The sequence below is a fragment of the Brienomyrus brachyistius genome, chromosome 7 (genome assembly GCF_023856365.1).
Source record: "Brienomyrus brachyistius isolate T26 chromosome 7, BBRACH_0.4, whole genome shotgun sequence".
NCBI lineage: Eukaryota > Metazoa > Chordata > Actinopteri > Osteoglossiformes > Mormyridae > Brienomyrus > Brienomyrus brachyistius.
The window spans coordinates 21446942-21462552 of NC_064539.1; the positions used below are offsets into that span (position 1 = coordinate 21446942).

The window sequence follows — 15611 nt, forward strand, 5'->3', positions numbered from 1 at the left end:
AAGCAAATGTTAAGCGCTACACCCTTCGAAGCACAAGTTGTCATGCAATGTTGCACCTTGTTTCACGCCAAGGCTAGTGATCACCTACCCTTGCCAGTCTTGTCCAAGTAGTGCCTGCTCTTGCTGGGCTTGGAGCTCCTAGCATTGCAGTCCTCCTTCTCTCTGATGAAGCGCTGTACCTCGTCCAGAGTCAGCTTCTGCAGCACCACCACAGGCTTGGCACCCTTCTGCAGGTCCTGCACCAGCTCCGCACGCTCCATCCTGGCCTGGCACTCACCCAAGGCCTCGCTGGGCCGCCGGTCTGACACCACATTGCCATCCTTGTCTCGCTTGATCTTCGGGATAACGAAGTTACCCAGAGTTTTTGACTTGCCCCCCAGGAGATAAGAGGGGAACTCCCCAGGCTTGCTGTCTGGTTGCCTGTGTCCCTCGGAGCGACTCCTGCTACTGTCACCGGCCCTCCTCTCCTCCTTCCGGAGTGGAGACTTGAAGCTAGACTGTGGCCAGCCGGCCGGATCGCTTTTCACACGTGGGCTGTCTGGCCGGGACCGCTGCTCTGGGGACCGCCGGTCCCGAGCATCTCCATGTTTCCTCTCCCGGTCCCTATCTCGCCCATGCCTAGAGTCTGGCTCCCCCCTGCTGGATTTAGGGGTGTCAGGTCGCCGGATGCGAGCCGGATCACCGATCGTGCTGCCCCGGTGGCCCTCGGTGCCATCCCGCCGCATAGATTCAGTTGTGGCGGAACGCTCCTCCGGCCTATGCCGAGGGGCTTCTGGCCCCCTGCCCTCAGGCCGGGCCTTGGGGGTGTCCAGCCTACCGTCGTGCCTGTGTTTGGAGGGCTCTGTCCGCTTGTCGGCATTCAGCAGCTTGCCGGGAGTATCCCGCCGGCTGTCCTGTCTGTGTTTCGTGGTATCGCCTTGCTCTTTTGCCCGGGGTTCCTCCACACTCCCCTTCTTCGGTGTCTCTGTCCGCTGCTTGATGATTTCAGGCCGCCTGTCCGCAGCCTTCGGCATCTCCCCATCCGGCCTCCTCTTTCCAGAATCCCGGCTAGATTTGAGCTGGAGCATGGCGCCGGGGTCAGCCCTGTCGGCAGCAGGGCCCCCCCGGGGTTCCTCAGGCAGCCTCTGGGCATCAAAAGCCGGGGTTGGTGCTGCCAAGCACATATCCAGCTGGGCCTCGCCCCGCCTAGCCTGCAGCAGGTCGATGCTCACCATCAGGGCAGGCCGGCTGGCCCCGTTGCCAGCAGCGCAGGCCTCCTGCGGGGCCATTTTGTTCCCAGCGCTTCCCCCACCTCCCACTCCAGGGCCGCCCGTGGATCCTGCTGTGCCACCTGCCCCGGGTTCCTGAGGGTACGAATCTTGCTTCCGCTTCTTCAGAGGTTTGTCTGTAATGAGAGAATCTCAGTCAATATTACTGCTGTTATCCCTCAGCACAGATTGAGACAGGGGACTGGGGACAGAGACAATAAGACATAAACAGGGTCCCGACGGCATCACACACCTTTGTCCTGCACCTCCTTGGAGCAGCGCTCCCGCTCAATGGCCGACTCGCGCTCTATCCTCTCGATTTCAGCCAGCGCATCCATCTCCACTTCATCATAGGGCGTGCTGCTGGCCACCCCATGCGTGGGCTCCTTGGCTGGGAGCACCCCAGCATTGGGCAGCGCAGGGACCTGTGGGGCCTGCAGGTAGCCGGCTGGCTCGCCTGCCGCCAAGTACTGTCCCGATCCAGCTCGGCCTCCAGGCTCCTGGGGTGCATGCAGTAGCTGGGCCCCGCCATATGGCAAGCTGTTGACGGGTACATCTCCCTCTGGGTCGAAGCCCGGCTCCATGCCGGCTGGCAACTCGCCCTCCATCTCAGAGGACTTGACACGGGACAGCCGCAGGGTCAGCTTCGTGGAGTCCTTGGAGGGGGAGCTGACAATGTCGTACATGGCTGCCTTGTCCGCCTGCTCCTTCTCTTCTTTGCTCAACTTCTTCTGCCTCTTCTTGCGCTCGGGGGAGTCAAGTAAGAGGTCAGGGGCCGCGTCACGGGGGGAGGCATAGGGAGGCGGAGACTGCAGGATGAGCGGAGGGCGGGACCCAGCTGCAGAGACAGCATGTGCATGTTATAAAAACGTCATTGCAGCAGCAACACTTGCCACCTATGGCCTATAACATTCAAAATTATAATTTTAGACTTTCCCAGCATAGTCTGGAAAACCTGAAAGTGTCCTGAAAACTACAGAGGTCCTACGCTTACCTTTAGGTGTCCCTTCACTGCCCGCAGGGGAGCACACAGACTGTGGGGAGCGAAGGGGGAAGGAGGGATTCCTCATGGAGGGGTCGCCCTCCTGAAATGACACAGCGGTCACGGTCACCTGACAGTTATACTCAAACCTCGCGATTGAGAAGCAGAAAGTAGACCCTCGCAACACAATGCATGGACTTACCTCTGCTCCCAGCCTGTGGACAATGCTCATGTAGTCTTCATTGGATCCATGCCTGCCTCCGTCTGCGTGGTGATTGGCTGAATTACTCGACAGCTGCCCTGACACCTTACCGTCGTGGATGTTCCTCATACCACCAGGCACCATGGGACTGGCTACTGATATGGAAAGAAACGGCACGGTCATTGTGAACGCTCAGAGGCTCTCATAGGACGGGCATAAGCTGGTCATGCCAAGACCAAGGGGCAATACAAGCATTGCATGGGGGGGAACATATTTTGGTGGTTTCCACACATGAGGTGCCGATTGCTGTGTCTCCCTGCCCCACACCACCACCACCCCCCCCCCCCCCCCCCACTAATGCTGGGGTGGAGAGGCTCTAGTGAAGGGAAGTCTGAGGATGGAGCAGGAGAAAAGGCTGGGTGGAACACTGGGGGCCTTCCTGAGTAAGCAGGAGCCGTGACCAAGTGAAAGCCAAGCAGCTCTATGGCCAGAGGGAAGCCATGTGGAAGGGCGTGTGAACATGGGAGCCAGAGGACCACACTGGCATTAGAGTGGAGGGACAGGGGATAGTGGCCCATCGCACGGTTAACTCACCTTGCTGTATCTGCTGGTGCTGGCCGTAGCCATGCAGGTGGGGGTACTGCATGTAGCCGGCAGGGCTCTGGGGGGCATAGGGGCTTGGAACCGGACTGTTCTGCTGGGGCAGGAACCTGCTGCCTGAACTCGTCTGGGGTGGAACAAAGCGACTGGCAGGGAGAGAAGGAGCCATGCTGAATATCACAAATACTGCTGCAAACACATGGATCCAGAAAAAGGAGACTAGAGGGGTGTTGGAATAGCATTAGCAAGATGCGAACACCTACCTGGAAGGGCTATGCGAAATAGTGGTTTGCTGGTAGTTTGTGGACGCCGAGCTGCCATGCATGGAATTCTGGGACATCTTGTACTGTGGCATCATTGGCTGCTGCATGATACCTGGAGAAGCAGCGCATAATGAAACTCGTGTGAGAAGCATGAGGCTGGAAGCTGCCAGGCAGCCGCCCAGTCACTCTAAACATGGAAGCAGCCTCGGCATAAGGGAAGAGCCGCTGGGGTAATCAGCAACAATAGAAGTCGCAGACTTGGAACAGGTTTCTCAGATTCTGTTGCGCCCTGTGTCAGCTGTCAGAGTGCGGGCCAGAAGGCCGGGCAGCCGACTCCCCAACGCCCCACTGTGGCTGCGAAGGGCATGGCCTTACTTTTCTCCCTGAAGATGTTGGGGTTTCTGGACAGCACCGTCTGCAGCAGCACAGGGACATCGCCCTCGGGGTCATCGCTGCCCAGGTTGTCCTTCAGCTCTCTGAAGGAAGGCACAGAGGTACAGTGAGCAGGACGCCAAAAACCAAACTGAACCATATGAGGCTGGCCTGTGTGACTCTGCTCACTTTCCCACACCCTAGAAGAGCTACTTACAGAAAAGCTACTATCAATGTAAATCACTCTGAGCTGGATGTCTGTCAGAGTTTATGGTGACTTTAGTACGGTACCCACATGTGCTCGGTGGAGACCTGGCTGAGGCTCTGGGCCAGCTGGGCCACAAGGCTCTCGTCCCTGCAGCCCAGCAGGCAGGTGACGTCCTCCGCGATCCTCCCATTGTACAACAGGCTCTTCGTGGTGGTGGCAGGAAGGGGAGAGGGCAAAGGCAGCTGGTTCAACACTGCAGACAGAGACAGAGGCCAACAGGGTTCTGAGGAGGATGGCTGAACAGGGACCTTCTCACAGCTTCTGTGCATCGCAGCCGAGTGAAGTTTTGTGTGGTTAAAGAACAGGTGAAAGGCCAGAAACACACACTGCAGTCCCCCCAGCATAATGCAGTATTAAAGTAGAAAAAAACAGCATAGGGCTAAGGCACCTCAGAGAGGAGACGCAGATTACAGAGCCTTTGTTACACTTTATGGCAGGTGCGCCTCGACTTACAATGGGCTACGTTCCAATAAACCACTGTAAGTGGAAAATGAAAGTTCAATATGACAATGATACATAAAATACTGTCATCGAATAAATAAAGTAAATAGACACTGTAACTAAATACCAGTAATTGAAACGTAAATAAATACAGTTTATTTGGTTAAAAACACAGGGGGAAAAACACTGCAAGATAGGTTGTTAAACATTGTATAAGATGTTTACATTTGTTACAGAGACCGAAAAGCATGGCAATGTAGATGCTGCCATCGCCTAGCATCAGTAGAAAGTAACGTAGGGCGCATCACTAGCCCAGAACAGATGAAAATTCAAAGATGACTCCTGAATGTTTGTCGCTAATTGTAAAGTCAAAATATCGTAAGTAGAATCATCGTGAACAGAGAAGTATCTGTATGTGATGAGAGACAATAACATAAGCAGAAATATGGCTTCTCATTAATAGAGCAGTGGAGTAGTTTTCACATAACCCCCCCACACACACACACACACACACACACACACACACACACACACACACACACACACACACACACACACACACACACACACACACACACACACACCTGTATGTTAGCTGAGAAGTTTTGGGGTCAGAACTCACGACTGAAGGCCTTCCCCAATGGTCATGATTACTCTGCCAGTCACGGGATTCACACCCTCCCTAATATAACATGTAATAAGATCCAGTACTGATTGCTGGTGCCGTCCCAGTAAACACTCATCGCAGAGTCAAACCAGTAAGTCTGCTGACCCCATTCTGATACGTGCAACAAAGGGTGACACCTGGAGCAGCAGAGTTACCTGTGGAGCTTACAGCAGATGATTTTGCCCGTGCCGGGACGGACCTAAACGTCTACTGGTGTCTATGGCCCCCATTGACTGCTGAAGAACCTTTATGAAACAAAGGTTGTTTTTGATTTGTAGTCCTCATTCAACATTCTCACTTCGTCTGCCTGATGACTCACTTTACTATACATCAACCAATCAACTTTCCAAAGGAAATAAGTCTGGAGACACAGAAAGCCTCTCCTATGTCTTCAACCCTGAGGCTGTCACTGCAGACAGTAGCTATGGGAGCAGGGCAGGCCCTCAGAGCTTAACGATGTGCTGACTAACTCGCTCACAGGGGTTAATACACCTGCCAGACACTCATCCACTGATGAACCAAACAGGCAGCTCCCACAACAGGCCTTTTCCTCATTACATCAAACCATTTCAGACTGACATTTCAGGTTCCTGCATCCTGCAAAGTGGGGATGCTTGCCGCTGCGTCTGCTTGTTCTCTCAAAAGTGGGAATAGTAGCAGAACGAGGGACTTCAGGAGAGATTATGTGATTGTATTTCATCATAAGTGCTGCATCTAAACATGTACCGTCAAAACCCGGATTGCAAGTGACTTGGTTTGCGAGTGTTTTGCAAGACGACCAAAAATGTTAAATAAATTTTAACTTGATAAACAAGCGAGGTCTTGCAATATGAGTATTGCGTATACGCTTTGTCTGTCGCGCGTTACGTGATCACAGCTGAGCCGATGGTTCCTCTCTCTCGCTGTGGGATTATGGGTAAACGTCTCCCATGCTCGGCCTCACTCGTATAATCAAAATTTAGTTGAAAAGCACCACCTGAATGAGGGAGTAGCAGTGCAAGCGATGAATCTGTAACGACCCCATTTCCGCGAAATCGAAAAGGAGGCAAAAGCAGCTGTCATTGGACAGGTTCCTTGTTTAAGTCGCACAAAAAGAAAAAGATTCCAGTGAGCCAACAGATAGCAGTGATTCCATTATAGTGAAAGTCATCCTACAAAATAACCCTCTTCTCTCTCTCATCTCCCTCACACCATCCACGATTCTTTTCAAAGGTAAAGTGCGGGTTAATTTGTTTTATGTATTTTTACTATCTATTTTGTATTAATAATTTTTATATGAATATTTTTGGGTTGTAGAACCAATCTGAGTTTCCATTATTTCTAATCGGAAAATTCGCTTTGATATACGAGTGCCTTGAATTACGAGCACGTTTCTGGTACGACTTATGCTTGCAATCCAAGGCTTTACTGTACATTTATTTTGAAAAATGCTTTTATCCAAAGCAATGTGTTATGGTGCTTTTCCACTGGCATACAGGAACGGATCTCTGTGCATTTCGACCAATCAGATGGTCTTGGCCCTGCTAGTAAGCAGGCCATATCAGCTTGGTTACAGCTTGGAACTTGGTCGTAGTGGAAAAGCACTATACTTAAGAAGGCAGGCCCTGGACCATTTGGAGTTAAGAGCCTTGTGCAAAGTTCCAATGGTGAATTCACTCTGCCGGCCATGGGATTTAAACCTGTAAACATCTGGTTATGGGCACTAACTTAGAGCCGCACACTGCCCATTTACGCCGGTAAGGGTTATCTACAATGTAGCATCATGCATACATCTAATGTTTATTTGTCCAGTTGAGCAACACTTATAACAAAAAGAGTATCTAAACCACCTTTAGCTAGTACTGAAGCAAATCCTCGGTAGAAATAAGAATAATGATAAATTGGCTTTTATAAAGAACTAATAATTTTCCCCCCAGAGACTCAAGCGTCCCATAATTCTGCACTCTCTTTAAAGGACACTTTGCTGCCGTACCAGGTACCGTACTTTTGGTACTTCAAGGTGTGTTTTCCACTGGTATAAAATCTGGTACCGGTGCTCAATAGCATCACAAAGCAAGGCAGGTATTTTGCACTGAATTAGAAACATGGAAGTAGTATTCTACAGGGCTGGGTGATGTGCGATATACCAACATTTAGTTAAAGATGAAATTTAATTAATAAAACATCACGTTATGCATATGCAATTCTAACTTTACCAGTCAGCCGAGAATCATTTGCATGCTTGCTGTTTAAACCATTCCTCGATAGGTTTCTGAGAAATTCATGTTGACCATGGTGCCGTACTTAGAAATTTTCCATTACTGCACTGTCCTACTATATTAAACAAAATACTTTATTTCTTTTTATGCTATCCTGATCTCTGGTTCTTCCAGCCAGATCGCAGTTAAAGTTTGTCCACGCATCCATAATTTTTTTATAATTTTTTTTTTTACCTCGTTTCTCGTGGTTTTCTGGGTTCTGAGATGGCAGTTGCACTGCGTTTCAGAGGCAGGTAATTTATATAACAAATAAACAAAGAACAAGTCCCACCCCAAAGTACCAAAAAAGTTCCCCACTGGCACTTTTGGTACGGCTGTTTGGGTTACCCTAACTGAATGACCAAATGAGCGTTTCTTTTCCATCAGACGTCGACATGCAGCTCCTGGATCAATCATATGTTTTGTGTTTTCTTTTGCAGTTTGAGTGCAATAAACGTTTAAATTAGAGAAAATCATAAATCGCAACTCTAAGCAAAAAAACCATGGATGACATTTTTTCCAGAATTGTGCAGCCCTACCAAAAGGCCCCCATTAGCCAGCTAGCAGAAAGCCACTCTGCAATTACCAAATTTTTGTGCCTGTAACTAGGGGTGCATTGATATGGAAATTTTGACCAGTACCGATCACCAGATTACTTTTGTCTAATAACTAGCTAACCTCTGAGCCACTTGCTGAGCGAAGTGGGTGCCGGTGATGAAACTCAGCAGAATAGCATTACAAAAAAACTGTTGTTTTTTTTTTGTGGAAACACTGACCTGAACAGCAATCCTGCATTATGAAATTAAATGCTGCGTCCCGGTTTGAACCAATTCTTCAGAGTGAAAGTGGCAACCCTAATTCTACGCAATGAAAGAGCAACAAAATATCTTGTCCTCCACTACGGAAAATGATTAAGCATCTCCATTACTTGTGTCTTTAATAGTGGTACTGCTAACTTTAAATACTGATATATATTGCCGAAAGCTGACACATCGGACCAGTGTGGATATCTTGATTTTTAACGAATATCAGCTGATATCGACACGTTAACCAATATATAGTGTCTCTCTAACTTTAATCTGGTACAGGTTAAATTGAGGTGACTTGCCACAGAAATACTGCTTACCTTTTCACTCCCAACAGAGCCACCCCAGTATACCACTGGGACCTCCTCATCAAACTAGCACAGGGTGATCACTGGGCTGGCCATCACCGCAGCCTCTCATATAGTTAAAGCAGAGCGCAGGATAGATGCTGAGCATGCAGCAGTCAGCACATCAGCCTGACACTGCGTGTCATCGAACCTCACAGCAAGTTCCCCTTCCCTCATCATCCCCTCAGTTAAATCTACTTCTGTTTAACTATTTATCAAACGGATCATAAGCCCCTTTTCCGTATTCCGCTCGGATCCAGCTGACACCGGGCCAACAGAACACCAACAGGGTGTTCTGCTATCCACAGAGCAACTCCAAGTGTTTGCTGATGCGCTATGCTGACAGGCGTGCGAGCCGGACTGTGGGGCCCCATCCCACATCGCCCCCTGAGCCAGATGCATTCACACACACTGTAAAATCCTCCAACATATTCCAACAGCGTCGGCCTGCTTGCTATCCCCTGGACTTGAGGTGTCTGGCTATTCAGAGGTGCATGGGGGTAAAGAAATGCCTGGCTACACAGAGCGCAGAGCGGGGCGGCTGGCGCAGGAGGCTGGCAGTGCAGCTGGGGGGCAGCAACAATCCTTCCCAATAGCTCATCTTACAGAATTCCAGTGGAGTAAAGTCCAAGAACAGGTAATCCAAACAAGTCCCACAAGATTCAAATTCTTCCCCAGCAGAAAAAGGAAATCCACAAAAAAAATAAATAAAAATCTTTAGTTTCCCAAAGAGTGTAATCCACCGCAGTGTATCCAAGGACAAACACCACATCCAGAACACATCCAGCACAGGACAACGGCAAACCCCCCAGCCAGCACCCGCTCTGTGCATGCCTGCACGTGTAGACACAGCCATACTTACGGTCGGTGAGGCTAGCGATCCCAGCGAGAGTGGTGATGGGAACATGAGGCATGTCCCCATTCATGCTGAAGATGGGCTGAGGCTTGCGTCGGTGCACAGGTCGCTCGGTGTCGGGGGCGTCTGTCTGAACCTCACATCTCCCAAGCGCTGTAAGACAGAAATGCCCGTCAGTGCGTCCCTTCCCACTTCGACCATGGGGCTGACCCCACCATCCGCAGGTGAGGGGATCGCGCACACCTGCTTCCCACCCACAGGAAGCCGCTGAGCGGAGGCCCCGCGATCAGGTACTTTCTCTCCCTGACCCTCTGGCAGACGCACCTGCCGGTCAGCAGGGGGTCCAGCTTAACCAGTACTGCTTGCTGCACATGCAGGTGCCCGTTGCAAGGCGAAGACCGAAGGGGCCAAGGTAAACATGCAACTCATACAAGACTGCAGGATTACACGCTGCCCGCCGGTCAAGGGGGAGCTAGAGACCACAAGGGCAATCTGTAGTGCTGCTCAGTCTCATCTTGCGGCCGGCGTGACGTGCATCCGAGCATGCGACGGCCCCAGACACAAACAGAATGTGACACGGCGCTGACGTCAGAAGCATCAAAGCTCAGCTTTACAAAATCTGAGACAGAGAGAGCCAGTAAACAAGATGTGACTGATAGAATGAAGAGAATGGAATCGGTAAAAGCACTTTCAGCCAATATTACACGAAATCTTCAACCACTCACACTATTTGATGACTGCAGACTGTTTAGTAAAAGTACTTCAGTGTTTCCTCTAGGTTTACAGCTTGGGGGGGGCAGACTGACACGGACAGGATTCATGGTATTCATGTGTTTCTTTTAATGACAGCAGTCAATACAACTGAACTAAACAGAGCATCTCTTTAGGACAATTATCCGCAAAGCTTTTGTCATTGCAGTGTATCTTTCTGGACCTCATGATGAACATTTCTAGAGCCTCTTGATTTTTGGAAGTCAGAAACGTCTGGACTATTGAGATCCGCATGCAGGCTGCAAGATGGTCTCCTTGCAGCCTATTGCGGATGTTTGTATTGTCAGCAAATACATTAACTGTTAAGCTTTAAAAGTGATAGCTGATAGCTTAGAATAGTGATAATTTAAAGCCGAAAATCCCATTGTGAAACGTATTTATTACCCTGTTCATGGTTGAGAAGTACCTCTCACAGTTTACGCCACTGACTGGGTGGTTGACGCGACATTTTCCGACGTGCACTCTGTCCGCTGGTGGGAGTGCGCTCACCTGTGTGCGCGCTCACATCGGGGCGGAACTCCGCCATGCGCGATACATAGAGCAGAGGAGAATTGTCAACATGTGACCCTGTTGTGTAAATAAGATAAATAACATAAGGCTATTTAGTTTGTTTAATAAAAGGACAATGTATAGACTTGTTCTATAGGAAAGGTAACCTTAAATGACTTCTGTTGTGATTGGGCGCTATATAGAAAATAAAAAAGTTAAATTAACTTAACCTTCAAGGGGGGGCGGAAGGTGCCGCTGGGGGGGGGGTGCCCCCCTAATATAATATAATGCCAGGGAAACACTGTACCTTGAGAACTGTTAGCACTATTAGAGTAATTTGGAGTTGTGAGTATAGATAGGACAGGATAATTCATAAAAAAAAAATTTGAATCATTTGAAATGTGTGAATGAGCACCCATTCATATAGGCTCAGGGAGTCTGAGGGTTCAGCAATGCTAAAACTGATTATCAGAATGGACCGTCCATTAGCTTCCCAGGGAGTGAAAACAGTGACAAGTATGTACATACAGCAAAATGCTCATCTGACAAACAGCTGATCAGTTAACAGCTTAAGTGCCACCATTAAATAGAAGATTGCTAATAAATAGAAGTGTGGCATCTGTGGTATGGTAAACCACAGTGAGCTATGGTAAAATGGATAGTGATGATGTCCAACCCGGAAATGACTGACAAGAATCACAGTGTGGCAGATTCCAAGCTCGAGGGCCCCGATTCAGCGAGTTACTTTTGAAAGACTCCTCCAGCACACACACGCATGCTACATTTCCCTCATTTTCATTGAGCTACATGAACATCCTGAAATAAAACTACCAAGATACATTCCAACAGTGGGATGCTTTGAACCATAACAAACAAATGAGACACGAGGCCCAACAGAGCCGAAGGTGCAAGAGGTAATCTGATAGGACGCGCGAGTGCCGGCTCCCGAGTCGGAGCATTTTGCACCCTCCAGTGGTCGGCCGAGTTGAGCGGTGCACTGTGTGAACAAAAGCACTTTAATCAGAGAACCGCTGAAGAATGAGCCAGGCAAGAAAAGCCATGGGAACTCCTAGGAACAGTGGGGAACAGCGGTACTTCCATAAAGTGGTTCGCCTGAGCCCCGTTTCTTCCAAGCGGCTTGCCATTACGGCAAATACTTTTTTATTTCGAGATCTAAATCCCGCTGGATCTGTTCGTCTGACCATATGGCGATTAAAGTCTGCGTTTGTCCATCTTTGCATGTTACCTTTTTTATATTTTTGTTTCTACTGCTTTTTATTTTGTTTCTCGCTGTTCGCTGTGACGTCGGTTGTATTTTGTGTGTCAGCGGCAGGCTATTTGCATAACCAATTGACAGCAAGTATGTTTGCCAGTCCCACAGCTGGTTTGGCACTTTTGGTACTGGTACTTGACCGGAAGTCAATGGAAAAGCGAAAGTACCGAAAGTACCGTACTTTGTGCGGTGGAAAAGCACCCCAAGACTCCACATCCACAATCCACAGCGGCGCTTTTGTCCCTCAAGCTTGAATGAGACCCACAAAGTATTTCCCACTTAGACATCAGGATGGATGTGTGGAGCCAGGTCCTCAGAAACCTGATTACTGTCGCTGTCCAGCAAAACATGCATCATCTAATTATCAACACTAAGTTAAAATTAGTGTAAAAATAACCCATACAATGTTAACTATTATAAACACAAACACTAGTTAAATAGATAAAACATAAATGGGTGCATTCAAACTATAGTTGAAAGTCACAATCGTCAAAAGACGCCAAACGGTTTTCATCGGAGAGCAATGTTATGGGAGAGTACGGCACTCTTCACACACCGAAGCGCGTCACCCAACTGCCACAAAATCGAAATATGAAGCCAAACACACAAACAATTCTTCATAGCTGCTCTCCCTCTACCAGAACTAACACCCAAGCAGAAAGCTAACACAACGCCAAAGAGGCATATCTTGTTAAATCAAAAACAGTTTAAGTCACAATATGATGCACTGAGCCAGCAGCTTCTAATACTGCATTGTGTTAAGTCACGAGCCCAGAAAACGCCATGACAAAAACACCCCCAGGAGAAAGCAGACGTGCATGTTCACCACTTTAACTGAGGGCTGGGCTTGAGACACACTTTCACGTGAACCCACTAATGCCAAGTGAACAGTCCAAAGATGTCACTACAGCCACAGGGAATGAGCTCCAGGCAGCAAGCGGCTGAATTCCACTGCCTGGCTGATGCAGGCATTGCCCTCACAGACCCCACGCCGGCAAGACCCTGCAACAGCAGAACCACGGAGGCTCTGTTCTCTGGCTAACGGCCGTTGGCCCAGCATAACGCATATCTGCACGATGAGCTCATCACAGCATAGACCAGGAACGGTGTTGGCGTCCCAGCATGCCCCCGTACAACAAAGCACCACGGTAAACCGAGGCTTAGGGGAGTTAAGCTGTCAGTCACACAGGAACCGCACCATGGATGGTATCACCCAGCACACAAACTTCAACCAGGGATCCGTGCGAGATCATGTTTGACCTGGAGACCTTCATCCCAGACCCCGGCTCCCTGCTTCCGATGACCGGCCCTTAACACGCATCACCCAGCTAGAACATTGAAACAGTCAGAGTGTGGTACATGTGAATTATGACTAGGATAAGCAGTTACATGGACAGATGGAGTTTTCAAAAGAAGACTGGCAGAAATAATTCATGGAACATGATGAGAGGTTTTCTGCTGAATCTATGGCAGTATGGGATTTTTGTAACAAGTGAAGCTGCAGGTAGAGAAGCACAATACATCGGTTAACATATCAGGATCAGCCAATATTCATGAAAAATTAAGATATTGGCTTTGGGCCGATGTGTCAATCTTAGCTGATTTTTAAACTGCTCCGGAGCTAAAGACTAAACTACTAAAATAATGGAGAAGCTTGCATTGGACAAGCAGCCACTTTTGCAGCAGTGGACGAGGCATTTTGTTTGCTCATTCAAACTAACAGTGGTTCCTAAAGTTTTTGTCTGGAGTCCCGCCAAAACACATTCCCAACCCCTTTAGATATGATAAACTCCACCATGCATGGCTGTGCGAAGCAGGGCGGGGGTGGGGGGGCTCCACAGCCGTGACGTGTATATAATACATTATCTAAACCGACCCATGAATTGATAAAAAATTGATTTGGAAAAAAAAAAACTATGTGATGTCATTCCTCTAATCTGTGCCTCAGAGGTTAGCTGGTTTTGTATCAGCAACAAAAATGTATTGGTTTCTATATCAGTCAAGACTTCCACATCAGAGCTCCACTGGTTACAAGCAGTAAAATCTGGGTTACTGCGTTAGTGCTGCTGGCATAAATCACCTGTCACAGTACCTACGGAAGCTGAATTATAGCAAAGTCATAACAACGATTTTGGTCAATACTGAGATCGCGATTATTTAACACAACGACTCACTGACTCTGAAAATATCGTGTATTTATTGAGCTTTAAAAAAACTGTCTTTTTAACAGAAAAGAAACAAATATCATTGGGTTAGAAAGGGGTGTGCTGGATCTATAACGCCAGGAAAAAAACTGCAAAATGAAATGCAGCACAATAAGCATTTTTATCTTGATTTTTATCTTGATTATTTTGTTTTGATAATTGTTGAACGTCAAAAATTGTAATTGTAATTAAAATTCGATGAATTGCCCAGCCCTAACAATACCCATAGTGCAAATGGTCTGCAACCATATTATAAAATACTATGTCATTTATAAGCCCAACTTCGATGTATTATTTCTATAGCATGTTGTGATGAGGGCCCTGCGCTACTCCTAGCCCCCCTTCAGATCACATTTTCTATTTATGGGGACAAAATCCAATCCCTCACTATCCCACATAACACCCTCGAACCCTCCCATCATTGCACGAGCTGACCAGCTGCAGGACCCTATCAGCCTCGCTTCAGGGATCCCCGCACCCCAACGTTAAACAGGTACATGTGTTTACGGCTCCTTCTCGTCCTACAGAGAGCCGCTTGGCTGGTTATAAAAGGACAGCGTGAGGCCTCCCACATCTGCAAGTTCACCACAAGAAGCACTCCAGTGCTTAGTGCCACAGCCTCGTCCAACCAAAATCTGGCCTTCAGATGGAGCACAGAATTGTGTGAAAGAACTGCTGCCAAGCTGGATATGCACAGCGAGACAGATGGTTAGCATGGAGATGCAGAGCCCCGTGTCTGTCTGACCAAACACTGAGGCACGGCTTCATTTCCCCTGCTCTCTGCACCTGTCTGTTCTCCCTCCATCCCTTGGGTACCAAACAGTTTGTTTTTCCCCACAACCCACCTACTACTGCATCAAAACTCAACTCCAATCAATCACTGGCAATATGAAACCTTCTACCAATTTAAAACGCCTTTACCACATTAACAGCAAGGGGTATTTTCATTTAGGAAAGCTAACAAGAATTTCTTGTGTGGTTTTAGTCCCTGGATACCAGAAAAATACGATGAAATTTCATAAACCACAAATTAAAAACACATTTCATAGTAGAGCTACTATATTCATACTGAGAATGCCTGGAGTGAAATGATCCTGATGAGGTACACATTTCGCGTCTAATGGTGATGTAATGACGTGCTCTCCTCCACAGGAAGCGGCGAGGTCACATGACTCCGCGTATGAGAGGCGCTACACCAGGCCTGGCAGCCTGGCACCTTGACAGCTCAATCTGCCAGCCTGCGTCTCAGGAAGCGTAATGAACCAAAATATTTGCATCTCTTTAGCCAAAACACTCGCTGTGGCGGAGCCTGAGAAGTTAATCACTCAAGCCCTGACCACGGTCAGAGTCAGCAGGCCCAGCATCTCATCACAACGTCACAGACAGTGAAGCCAAACAGCCCATCATAACATCCTTCCGGAAACCCACAGCTCAGACGCGGTCTGGTGCACTGGGGCTCACGAAGCCAGAGGATAGGTCTCCACAGACCTCACTGTCCGTCAGGGCCATCCACCATAGACACCCCCACCCCACAACACCTATATGACCCAAAAGCCTTCTCCATAAAGTGGCTGGAAACAAGGTAC

At 48.5% G+C, this 15611-nt stretch overlaps 1 protein-coding gene across 1 annotated transcript in view; it reads right to left on the bottom strand.

Moving 5' to 3' along the window:
- LOC125746033 (nipped-B-like protein) overlaps positions 1-15611 on the bottom strand; it is a 33365-nt gene that overhangs the window by 10761 nt on the left and 6993 nt on the right. Inside the window, exons 2-10 of the mRNA XM_049019576.1 lie at positions 9295-9441; positions 3962-4127; positions 3670-3770; positions 3295-3406; positions 3026-3177; positions 2432-2586; positions 2242-2332; positions 1501-2085; positions 89-1384 (exon numbers count right to left, since the gene is read on the bottom strand). Of these exons, the coding sequence (XP_048875533.1) occupies positions 89-1384; positions 1501-2085; positions 2242-2332; positions 2432-2586; positions 3026-3177; positions 3295-3406; positions 3670-3770; positions 3962-4127; positions 9295-9358 (2722 nt within the window). The 5' untranslated portion in view covers positions 9359-9441. The remainder of the gene's footprint in view (positions 1-88; positions 1385-1500; positions 2086-2241; positions 2333-2431; positions 2587-3025; positions 3178-3294; positions 3407-3669; positions 3771-3961; positions 4128-9294; positions 9442-15611) is intronic.